We start from the raw sequence: 12945 nt of genomic DNA, 5'->3' as shown, positions 1-12945 counted from the left end.
ATGTATCTTTGGCTCACTAATGTACCAATTGACAACTATTACCCAACAGCTACAATAATTTGGTGGTGGCTCAGAAATTAAATGGAGACTGCCCAGGTCTCCTTGGTCCATTGGAGATTGCCAGGAAAACCGGCTGGGCTTGCCAGTAGCCTTTCTGGGAAGGGCTCCTCACTACTAGGCACTCCATGCACAACTGAGGAACCTGTATTGGGCAGAAGCTGGCCACTGAGACACAGCTCTCTTTCCTCTCTCAACATCCACTCACCACTCCACTCACCTGGCCGAGAGCTGCTCTGTAATCCTGGCTAGGGGGTGCGTGCAGTACTGCTAGGAGCCACCATGCCCACTATTGGCATGAGCAGTTGCCTGCCTCTAATTGGCCAGCAGTGGGGATCTTCATCATTGAGAAGACCCAATGAAAGCCAATTAAATAACTGAAGGACTCTTCCCATTAAACTGACAGGTTTCCTCCCGGTTCTCAGGCCAGTGGGTGAGATCCCTGTCAGTCCAAAGATATCCTGGCCATTGTATTTGAGTGATTTGCTACATAGAGTCATAGTCATAGAGATGTACAGCATGGAACAGACCCTTTGGTCTAACCTGTCCATGCTAACCAGATATCCTAACCCAATCTAGTTCCACCTGCCAGCACCTAGCCCATATCCCTCCAAACCCTTCCTATTCATATACCCATCCAAATGCCTTCTAAATGCTGAAATTGTACTAGTCTCCACCACTTCCTCTGGTAGCTCATTCCATACACGTATCACCCTCTGTGTGAAAACGTTGCCCCTTAAGTCTCTTTTATATTTTTCCCCTCTCACCCTAAACCTATGCCCTCTAGTTCTGGACTCCTCCACACCAGGGAAAAGACTTTGTCTATTTATCCTATCCTTCCCCTCATGATTTTGTAAACCTCTATAAGGTCACCCCTCAGCCTCTGACGCTCCAGGGAAAACAGTCCCAGCCTGTTCAGCCTCTCCCTATAGCTCAAATCCTCCAACCCTGGCAACATCCTTGTAAATCTTTTCTGAACCATTTCAAGTTTCCAATAAGAAGGAGACCAGAATTGGACGCAATATTCCAACTGTGGCCTAATCAATGCCCTGTACAGCCACAACAAGACCTCCCAACTCCTATACTCAATACTCTGACCAATAAAGGAAAGCATACCAAATGCCTTCTTCACTATCCTATCTACCTGCAACTCCACTTTCAAGGAGCTATGAACCTGCACTCCAAGGTCTCTTTGTTCAGCAACACCCCCTCGGACCTTACCATTAAGTGTATAAGTCCTGCTAAGATTTGCTTTCCCAAAATGCAACACCTCGTATTTATCTAAATTAAACTCCATCTGCCACTTCTCAGCCCATTGGCCCATCTGATCAAGATCCTGTTGTAATCTGAGGTAATCTTCTTCGCTATCCACTACACCTCCAATTTTGGTGTCATCTGTAAACTTACTAACTTACTCTTATGCTCGCATCCAAATCATTTATATAAATGATGAAAAGTAGAGGACCCAGCACTGATCCTTGTGGCACTCCACTGGTCACAGGCCTCCAATCTGAAAAACAACCCTCCACCACCTTCTGTCTTCTACCTTTGAGCCAGTTCTGTATCCAAAGATGTGCAGGTCAGGTGAATTGGCCATTCTAAATTGCCCATAGTGTTGGGTCTGGGTGGGTTACTCTTTGGAGGGTCATTGTGGACTTGTTGGACCAACGGGCCTGTTTCCACACTGTAGGGAATCTAATTTCTTACTTGACCTTCGTAGATGTTGAAGAAGCTTTGCAGAGACAAGAGCTCAGTTATTCCCTACAGAGTATCAACCCTTTAAACTGCTTTTGTCAGCACAATATTAATGAGGCTGATCCACTTCCCCTTCTGGTCCATGGTAATCTCAAGGATGTGGTTGGTGGAAGACACCGCAATGGTAATGTTTTTCAAAATCATGAGGAGATGTTTGGATTTTCTCTCTTCTTGAAGAAGCTCATTACCTGGCACTTGTGCAACACAAATATTACTTGCTACTTATGATCCTGAACCTGAGGATCATCAATATTTTGCTGTATGCAGCCATGAACTATTTCAATTTCTGTACAGCAGAAGTGAAATTGAGCATTCTGCAATCACTGATGAACGACCCACATCTGACTTTATAAAGGTAGGCAATGCCATTGATGAAACAGTTGAAAATATCTGAGTCAAGAACAATACCTTGAACAGGTCTCAGAGTGAAGTCCTGCAGCAGATAAAAATTGGCATCCCACAATCACAACCATCTTCCTTTGAGCTAATTATGACTCCCACCAGTGGAAGATTTCTCTCTGATTGTCATTAACTGCAATGTTACATATTCAGTCAAATGCTGCTTTTAAGCCAAAGGCAGTCACTGACACTTCATCCATACAGTTCAGCTCTTTGACCCATATTTGGACTAAGTCTGTAATGAGATCAGGGACTAGGTGGCCTTGCTGCAACTAGCATTTTGATGAGCAGATATTGCTGTGTGAATTCCACTGTTCTGCATTTTGCTGAGAATAAAAGAATGGGACAATAATTAGCAGTAATGGATTTGTCTCCTTTTTTGGCTGAGATCCACCCAGCCAATTTTTCACTGTTGGGTAAATGCTACTGTTGCCATTGTAGTGAAAAACTTGAAAAGAGGCACCACTAATTCTGTAGCACAGGTCTTTATGGATGTTGTCAAGAAAAACCCAGACTGTCAGAGAATGGCGGGAAGGAGGTCAGCATTTTCATCGGTTAGAGGAGCAAGGGAAAATAACACTGTCAGAGGTGAGGGTGGAGAACAATGTTGGGGTGAGAGAGAGAGCAGAGCAATGTTAGAGCAATTTTGCCGAGCAGAGGCTGATAGCCAAGTTCAATACCCATGAGGATGGCCTCAACCGGGACCTTGGGTTCATGTCATACTGCAGATGACCCCATTGCACTATACACTCTCTCTTACACACACAGACACACGTACAGACACACACACACACAAACAGACACACAAGCACACACACACACACTCCTGTATACACTTGGAGGTCGCCACTGATGATGTTACCTAGCCAGGTAATGAAACGTCTGGATATTAAACCTACAGCTCAGTGAGCAAACCTACACCCTACAGTCCTGTATATTTGCACACTAATGCAGATCCTCTCTCTTGCACAAGCTCTCTCTCTCACGTTCCACAAACACATGATAAAGAGTCAGTGCCTCGAAGCTAGTACTTCCAAATAAACCTGTCAGACTATAATCTGGTGTTGTGTGATTTCTAACTTTGTCCAACCCAGTCCAGCATCAGCACCTCCAAATCAGGAGTTACGGAGGAAGACTGAACACTCCAGGTGAAGGAGGGACGTTCCAGTGTAAAATGGTGAGGTGTGCCTCCTGACCATGTCGATGCTCAACTCCTGCTGGAGCAAACATTGGAAATTGATGGTAAGAGGCCAAATTAAATTGTAGTCTGCTTCAGAAATGCTCTCTCTGATACCAATCTTAACATCTGGGGCCTACTATACAAGTCAAAAGGCTTCTGTACTATAAGCAAATGTGCAAAAGCAAACATTTTAACATCTCATCTGAAGAGTGGCCTATCTAAGACTGGCTCCTTTAACAGTACATCACTCAGTACTACCCTGAAGAGCTGGTCTATATTATTTGCTAATGGCTTTAGAATGGGTCTTGAAACTACAACCTTCTATCTCAAAGCTGAAATAGATACCACTGAAAAAAGATCTACATCAGTGAGAGGCAGAGAAACCAATTAGTTATGAATTAATCTTCCATGATTCATCCACTTTCCATGATCCATCAGATTGTGGTCATTCTCAAATTGTCAAAAATTGACACAAGCCTGGATTTTTGTAAGTTAATAAATTGAACAATAATGCCTTGCTTTGCTAAGTAGGTATATAGGGTTTTACTTCATGCATTACAGGAAAGGTAACAGTTTACTTACCAAAATGGAATGCCATGGATGAAACATTCTCAGCTTGGACCATTCAGTGTACAAGTTTTAAAAATACATTTTTCAAATGTAAGCTTTGCTAGCAGGGCCAACATCTATTGCCCATCTCTCAATGCCATGGTAAGTGGTAAGCTTTCTTCTTGAACGGTTCCATCCATTGGGGAAATCATTCCACAGGACTGATAGTGGCAAATGAGGAACAGTGATATATGCCTAAGTCAAAATGGTGCGTGACTTAAGATAGGAAGTTAGAGGTGATGGGACTCCCTTATATCCACATCACACGTCCTTCTGGGCAACATAGTTTGCGTGTATTGGAAGTATTGCTGAAGAAGTCTAAGTGTACCTATACTTAATACACTGTATTCTTACCAGGCCAATCATGGAGAGGATTAATATTTAGATTAGAGGATAAAGTGCTGATCAGACACAGTTTTGGCCAGGATGCTGACAAGTTTCTTGAATGTTGTTGCAGCATTATCCATCGAGGCAATAGAATGTTAATCTATTACATTCTAACTTGTGCTCTGCAACACTTACTAACTTCAAAAGTGCTTAATTAGCTGTGAAACATTTTGGGATATGCTAAGGTTGTAAATGGTGCTCTATAAAATGCAGTCATGATTCGGAGATGCCGGTGTTGGACTGGGGTGTACAAAGTTAAAAATCACACAACACCAGGTAATAGTCCAACAGGTTTAATTGGAAGCACACTAGCTTTCGGAGCGACGCTCCTTCATCAGGTGATTGTGGAGGGCTCGATCGTAACACAGAATTTATAGCAAAAATTTGCAGTGTGATGTAACTGAAATTATACATTGAAGAATTGATTGTCTGTATCAATTCTTCAATGTATAATTTCATATTACATCACACTGCAAATTTTTGCTATAAATTCTGTGTTACGATCGAGCCCTCCACAATCACTTGATGAAGGAGCGTCGTTCCGAAAGCTAGTGTGCTTCCAATTAAACCTGTTGGACTATAATCTGGTGTTTTGTGATTTTTAACTTTATAAAATGCAGGTATTTCTTTGCCGGTTTTGGAGAGATTTTAAGGAATCAGGAAGAGAAGTCGCTTGCCAGAGAATACCCAGCATCTGTCATGCTCTACTATCCACAGCATATGGCCATATGACGAATGAGAAGGAGGCCATTTGGCTCATTGAGTCTGCTCTGCCAGATCTAATAATCCTCAACTCCTGCCTTATTCCCATTATACTTGATTCCTTTATTAAGAACTATCTGTTCAAGCAATTAATATACTTAATAATCTAGCCTCTATAACCCATTGTGGTGAAGAATTCCACAGATCCCTTATCCATTGAGAGAACATATTCCTTCTCTGTCTAAGATCCCTTATTCTGAGGTTATGCACTCTCACCCTTGCCTTTCTACAAAGTGAAGTGATCTCTCAGCATCCAACCTGTTAAGCCTCTTTTAAATCTTATGCATTTCATAAAGATTGCATCTCATTATTTTAAACTTCAATGAGGACAGGCAACTTATTCCACCTTGTTTCATAAGAAAGTTCACCCAAGCCTGGGATCAACCTTATGAAAACCTAGCCACACCAATATATCTTTGATTAGAAAAGGGGACTAAAAATGCTCATAGTATTCCAGATTTAATCCAACTAGTGACCTGTATAGTTCTAGCAAGAATTCCCTATTTTTATACTCCATTTCTTTTGAAATAAAGGTCAACATTCCATTTGCCTTTGCTATTACCTGCTGAACTTGTACACTACCTTTTTGTAATTTATGCAAGAGGAGCCCCAATTCCTTCTGTACTGAATCTAAATAATATTCAGTTCCTCGATTTTCCTCCTAAAGTGCCAAACCTCAGATTTTTTCACATTCTAGTCTCTCTCTCAAATGTTTACCAATTCAATTAACTTGTCTATATTCCTCTGCAGATTCTTTTTGTCGTCATCATCATTACTTGCTTTTTTATGCCATCCACAAACTTGGTTATAGTAGTCACTTGTCACATCCAAATCATTAATATACAATTAAAGTAACTGCGATTCCAGCTTTGGTCCTTACATCACTCCATTAGTTACAGGTGAAAATTCCCCCCTTACCTCAACTCATTGCCTTCTATTAGTTAGCCAGTTGACTATTCATGCTGATATACTACCCCCAAATCCATGGATTGTTATCCTATTAAATAGCTTTACCTACATTATCTTATCATCTGCCTTTTGGAAATTTATGTGGATGATTCCATTTGGTTTCTGTTCAATGGTGATAGCACTGGATTTATATGTATGAGTAGATAATGTGACTGAATGCAACAGTTATTTAAGCTCTTCTTGAAGCTTGTCATTCTCTGATACAGAAGGGTGAGTTTTAGCTGATAGTTTTCAGCCCAAATCTGATTGCTGTCCAGTTTTTGTTGTATGCAAACATGGACTGCTCAGTTATCTTCGAAAGTGCAAATGAAACTGAACATGGTGTAATCATTAGTGTATAGCCCCAGTTCTGAATCTATTGTGGAGTCAGTCATTGGTGAAGCATTGAAGATGATTGGGTTAAGGACACTGCACCACTATTGGAAGAGTTTCATGTTTGGTCTCCAGCAACCATTATTAACTCCCTAGTGTCATTCTAGACACTAGAGATTTTACCTTTAACTGACTTCAGTTTTACAAAAGTTTATTGTACTGCACATATTGTACATAATGAGTGAGAAAGTGTTAAAACCAGTTGGTGGTTTGGGCACTGCTAGTTTGAATGTTACAGAAAGTTGCCTGTGAAGCAGGAATTGAAAGGCCAAATACTTAAGGACAATTCTTGATTTTAAAAAAATGTTGTGCTTGAACCTTAAGTTTGTAATTTGTACTGCTGGCCAAGGTAGATGCATTCACAGTGCAGCCAGACAGGTTGATAGTCAACCTGCAAATCCTTCAAACACCAAAGGCAAACATTCACAGAGGAGAGGTGCCTTGCTAGCCAATCGATAGAAAGAAATTTGGAACCCCCATCAACACCACCATAGCTGAAGACTAAAACTTGTATTTAAAAGTGCATATTGCTGCAGTGGACCCACCTATTCCATATTGGAAAATGAGTTATGATATGGTTAGACAAAGGCTTCGGTCCCATTCTCAAAGGAGAACTTCTCATGCATTGTGTGACTGCTTTCAACATTTTACACTAATTCAATCTGTCTCTTCTACATCAGATGGTCATTAACTGCTACTGGTATAGGATTATGAACTGTTTTATTTGGTGAGCTCTAAGAGGATTTGATTTGATGCTACCCAAGATACACTTACACAGTATGCATAATGACAGAAGACAGGAGACTTTTTATCAAATATTTGAAACCAAGTAGCAGAGGTGAAATGCTTGCACTAACAGATAGAATGGATAGTCGGAGTCTTTTTTCCAGGGTAGAAATGTCAATTACAAGGGAACATGTGTTTAAGGTAAGAGGGGGTAATTTTAAAGGAGTTGAGAGGGGCAAATGTTTTTTACACAGAGGTTGGTAAGTGCCTGAAATAGGGTGCCAAAGGAGGTGGCAGAAGTAAATACAGTAGCAACATTTGAGAGGCCTCTTGACAGATACATGAAAAGGCAGGGAATACTGAGGAACCTTGATTATCCAAGTATCAATTATCCAAATTTCAGATTATCTGAAGAAGATATCAAGGCCCTGCAAAAAGATAATTGTATTCAATTTACATCTACTGAAGAACATGTAAAAACACTGGCAAAAACAAAGAAACACAAGCAGCTCAAGGATTAGCGATTGGATATCTTTTAGGTAAGAATTAGTTACACAGCCCTTTGCAGTGTTTTTCCCGGGCCTGTCATGAAAAAAATAGCAGAGAACGTAAATGCATGCGCAAGGCGGTGCATCTGTCTTTCTATCGCGACAATGAGTTCCCAGAAACTGACAATGCTTTTGCGATCATAGAAGCTTCTTGGGACCTTGTTTAATGCTGGGATTTCATATACAGTACAGTGCTTATGAGATGGTAATGATTTAGTCTTTCTCAGTTTAACCTGTAATTTGCAGAATGCAAAGATTACTTTATTTAAATAGCATACTCATTAGGATTATAGATTTAAACAAATTCTCTAGTAGAGCACAGCATTAGATCAGCATGGTTTCCCTTGTTTAAAATAAACTGATTATCTGAATAATCAATTATCTGAATGAAATAGTGCCCGCCCATCTTGTTCAGATAATCAAGGTTCCTCTGTAGAGGGATATGGGCGTCACAGAGACAAAACGTTTTTAGTTGAGGAAAGTGTCATCTGTCAGCGCAGGCTTGATTGGCTGAAGGGTCTGTTCTTATACTATGGCAAAAGTGAGGACTGCAGATGCTGGAGATCAGAGTCGAGATTAGAATGGTGCTGGAAAAGCACAGCAGGTGCTGCTTGGCCTGCTGTACTTTTCCAGCACCACTCTAATCTCGACTCTGCTCTTGTATTATACTGTTCTTTATTCTAACCTGCTCTTAATATGGCTCTTATTAAATAATCTAGGGTCGACAGTTTGCAAATAAACAAACAGGAGAGTCAGGTGATAACAGTAAGCATTAGAAACAGAAATCTTACCACACCGGTACAAATGCTTTGTCAATATTTAAACAAGAATCTGAAGAGAATTGTTCTCCTGCAACACAGACTGAAGTTAAAGGAGATTTCAATCACCGATTTAAATCATCCTGAAAAATTCCCCTTTTAACACTGGAGAAAACAATGAATCAGCTCACCATGTATTATTTTCAACGTATGAAGAATGTTTGCTTATAGATATAAGTGAAAACACTGCCTTCAGATACCCATTTATAATCAATAAATAGTCACTTACGATTGCTGTTAACACATTGAACTTCTGGAGTTTGGACGCCTGGCCCACATTTGCTGTCATTGTCAGGTGAACATTCTCCCAGTCTCACAACCTCCCACGAGTAACAGGATGGGTCATCACAGGGAATAGCTTCAATTAAGTGTGGACAATTCCCCGCTCCACCTGTAGGTTCATTCGCAATTTGCCGTTTCCGCAGTTTAAATCCTTTAGGAAGGAAACAAGATACTTTTTAAACTTTATCTGTTTACAAATTAAATGGTCAATCAAAGGAAGTGGCCTTACCATTCCTACTTTTTAACTTTCACTACACAGTTGAAATCTTCAAAAGAATTTGTACTAAGGGTGAATCCTTTCATTTGAAGAATTATATAATCAGGCATTACTTTTTATAACTTAACCTCATAAATTCTGCTCTGATAGAATTAAATGAAGCCTGGAGGATTTGCAGCTTCTACATAATTCATTATTAAATTCATTTAAATCTTAATAAAACATCACAATCCTTTGAAAAGGATCTGCACTTTTTTTTGTTGGAACCTGCTTTTTTAACTATAGAAGCGTTTATTTGCTATGACATTTGAAAAATAGAATGAGATTGTTCTGTGCACTAGCTGTTGTGAAATTTTAAACTCATTAATTAAGGATATATTTATGATTTGATTATACTTACTGCACAAAGGACATTTATTCCAGATGTGGAAACAAAATAATAAAGTGAAGAAAGGAGAACATTCAGTACAAGCGTTTTGTAGCTACAGTTTTACGTTTTACTTCTGCTCAGTTCTTCCTCAGTTGTTCAGATATTTTCTATTTCCAAGGTTATGCTCTCCAATACTTAATTTACATTCAAATAAATAATAATTATTGTTTTGTTTACAGCCCTGATAATGTTAGATTCACAGTTATACTGCGTAGAAAAAGGCCCTTCAGCCCATTGACAATAACTACCACAAAAGACATGCTAATAGGTTTACAGCCTCCACTACCTTCCCAGGCAGTGCATTCCAGATTCCCATCACCCACAGAATAAAAATGTTTTTTCCTAAATCCCCTCTGAATGTCCTGCCCCTTACTATAAAAGTATGCCCTCAACCAAGGGGAACAACTGCTTTCTATTTACCCTGTCTATACTCATAATTTTATATATCTCAATCATATCCCCCTTCAGTCTTCTCTACTCTAAAGAAAACAATCTAAGCCTTTCTAGTCTCTCCTTATAGCTCAATTTCTTCACACCAGGCAACATGCAGGTGAACCTCTGTACCCCCTCCAGTGCTATCGCACCCTTCTTATTGTGAGGTGACCAGAATTGCAAAGGTATTCCAGCTGTGGCCTGACCAACGTTCTGTATATATCCAACATTACCTTGGTGACTTATACCATATGCCACAACTGATGTCTTAACTACCCTATTCAAGTGTCTTGCCAACTTCAGGGATCCATGAATAATTGCCCCAAGATCCTTCTGTTCCTCTAAGCTACCCAATGTCCTGCCATTCATTAAATACTCCCTCATCTTGTTTATTCTTCGACAGTGGATCACCTCCTACTTATCAGGGTTAAATACCATCTGCCACTTGTCAGCCCTTCTGACCAACCCCCATCTATATGTTCTTGTAACCTGTAACCATCTTTTTCACTCTACTAATCTTGGTGTCATTTGCAAATTTGCTTATCATTCCCTCCACATTTTCATCTAAATAAATGTATGTGTTTAACAAACAATAAGTGTCACAGTACTAATCCTTGTGGCATATCACTGGACAGCAGCCTTTAGTCACTCAAATAGTCTCCTACCACTACCCTTTGTGTCCTGTTACTAACCCAGTTTTTGATCCATCTCGCCAGGTTTCCCTCAATTCCATGTGGTTTAACCTTCTTAATCATAAACTGCATCTACTGAATTTGCCTCATCCACACATTCAATCACGTTGTCAAAAAATGCCAACAAATTTATCAGGCATGACCTCCCTCTGATAAAGCCATGTTGACTATCCCTAATTAACTCCATGCTTTTTCAAGTGAATATTAATTCACTCTTTCAGAATTTTCTCCAATAGTTTCCCTACATCAGACTCACTGGTCTGTAATTTCCTGGTTGATCTCTACCACCCCTCTTAAAAAGTAGATTACAGATTACAGATTACATTACAGTGTGGAAACAGGCCCTTCGGCCCAACAAGTCCACACCGACCCGCCGAAGCGAAACCCACCCATACCCCTACATTTACCCCTTACCTAACACTACGGGCAATTTAGCATGGCCAATTCACCTGGCCCTGCACATCTTTGGACTGTGGGAGGAAACCGGAGAACCCGGAGGAAACCCACGCAGACACGGGGAGAACGTGCAAACTCCACACAGTTAGTCGCCTGAGGCGGGAAGTGAACCCGGGTCTCAGGCGCTGTAAGGCAGCAGTGCTAACCACTGTGCCACTGTGCCGCCCACACAGCCACATTTACCACCCTCCAGTCCTCTGGCACTCCTCCCCCACCACACACACACACACACACCACACACACACACACACACACACACCCAGAGAGGAATTACAAATTTGTGCCAGAGTCCCTGCAATTTCCTGCCTCACCTCTTACAGTAGCCTGGGATGCTATTCATCTGGGCCAGGGGATTTGTCTGTTCTTAAGCCCAAAAGAACCTCCAATACCTCCCCATTTCCTATGTCAAACTGTGCAAGGTTCCTGATTTCGCTTTATTTTCTTACCTTTCTTCCCTTGTGGATCATCACAGCTTTCATAGGTACACGGACCCCAAGCAGACCAGGGTGATACTTCACACTCAATGGGACAGGCAATCTGACACAACTGTGTGGTGTTTGGTGTGGGTCCAGTACACAGCGTATTGGCAACCGGTTTCTCAACTAATAGTTTAAAGGGAGAAATAAAAAATGTGACTTTACATATCAGATATAACAAAAATGTGTAAATCCTAAGTCAATTATGCTTCCTTTAATGTCTTGGAATAATCAAAACAAAAGGCTATAAGCATTCAAACAGAATGTATGTTTAGAACGGTGAGTAATAACCTTAAATTTAATCAGGGTTCAGCTAATTGATATAGGAGCTGATTCCAAGTCTTGAACCCACCTTATGTGGGGATGGCAATAACTATTGAGGCCCTTTGCATCCATCCTGCACCCTTATAACCCCCACTCCCACACCAGTGGCCTGAGCTCATCATTTTGGCCTAGACATCGTTCAGACAGAGGTGAGAAAATTATTGTCTGTCATCCCTCAATAAAAGGATGATGTCTGCTCAGCTTCACAAAGTTCTGTTGTGGATCCTATTGTGACTGAACAAGCACATTCTCAACCTGCAGAACTTTGGGCACATAGAACAAGATGTCCCACAAGACAGTGGGACCCAGAGTGCAGGATTTCTTTCCTTCCCTTATTTGTTGCCCCATCATTAAGGTGTTTGGGTTCAAAGCACTACTGTTTAATTGTGTGCAAATTATTTCCACTTTGAATGATTGGTGGCAAGCTCCTTTCAGTTTTTAATGTTGACGCCACTATATTTCATTGACAGCGTTAGACTATTTTTGAAACATTTTCTTTGCCTTAGATGGCAATGTCATCATCAAGGACTCAGTCTTTTCTTTGGATATAATGGGAAGACCATTGAACATATTTCCAGAAACAGTTTCACCAGCATCTGGGTAAATCTCCTCCAAAACCAACTTCACTAGACTGGATCCATGTTCAGATGGTTGGAAAGCATTTAGAGTCATAGAGATGTACAGCATGGAAACAGACCCTTCGGTCCAACCTGTCTATGCTGAACAGATATCCCAACCAAATCTAGTCCTACCTGCCAGCACCTGGCCCATATCCCTCCAAACTCTCCCTATTCATATACCCATCCAAATGCCTCTTAAATGTTGCAATTGTACCAGGCTCCACCACTTCCTCCAGCAGCTCATTCCATACACATACCACCATCTGTGTGAAAAAGTTGCCCCGTAGGTCTCTTCTATATCTTTCCCTTCTCACCCTAAACCTATGCCCTCTAGTTCTGGACTCCCTGACCCCAGGGAAAAGACTTTGCCTATTGGACCCATGCATCATTGCACAAACTGAGCTGTAATAGACTCTTAATTTACAATGGTTGGC

General features: G+C 40.8%; 1 protein-coding gene across 1 annotated transcript in view; it reads right to left on the bottom strand.

Moving 5' to 3' along the window:
• The window catches only part of LOC122549803 (thrombospondin type-1 domain-containing protein 7A-like), a 403547-nt gene that overhangs the window by 150798 nt on the left and 239804 nt on the right, over positions 1-12945 (bottom strand). The window contains exons 5-6 of the mRNA XM_043689852.2: positions 11538-11693; positions 8812-9015 (exon numbers count right to left, since the gene is read on the bottom strand). Of these exons, the coding sequence (XP_043545787.2) occupies positions 8812-9015; positions 11538-11693 (360 nt within the window). The remainder of the gene's footprint in view (positions 1-8811; positions 9016-11537; positions 11694-12945) is intronic.

This window comes from Chiloscyllium plagiosum, unplaced genomic scaffold (assembly GCF_037043375.1).
Source record: "Chiloscyllium plagiosum isolate Xiang-an unplaced genomic scaffold, Cpla_swu_hap1 HiC_scaffold_5, whole genome shotgun sequence".
NCBI lineage: Eukaryota > Metazoa > Chordata > Chondrichthyes > Orectolobiformes > Hemiscylliidae > Chiloscyllium > Chiloscyllium plagiosum.
This window is presented reverse-complemented; position numbering and strand designations above follow the sequence as displayed.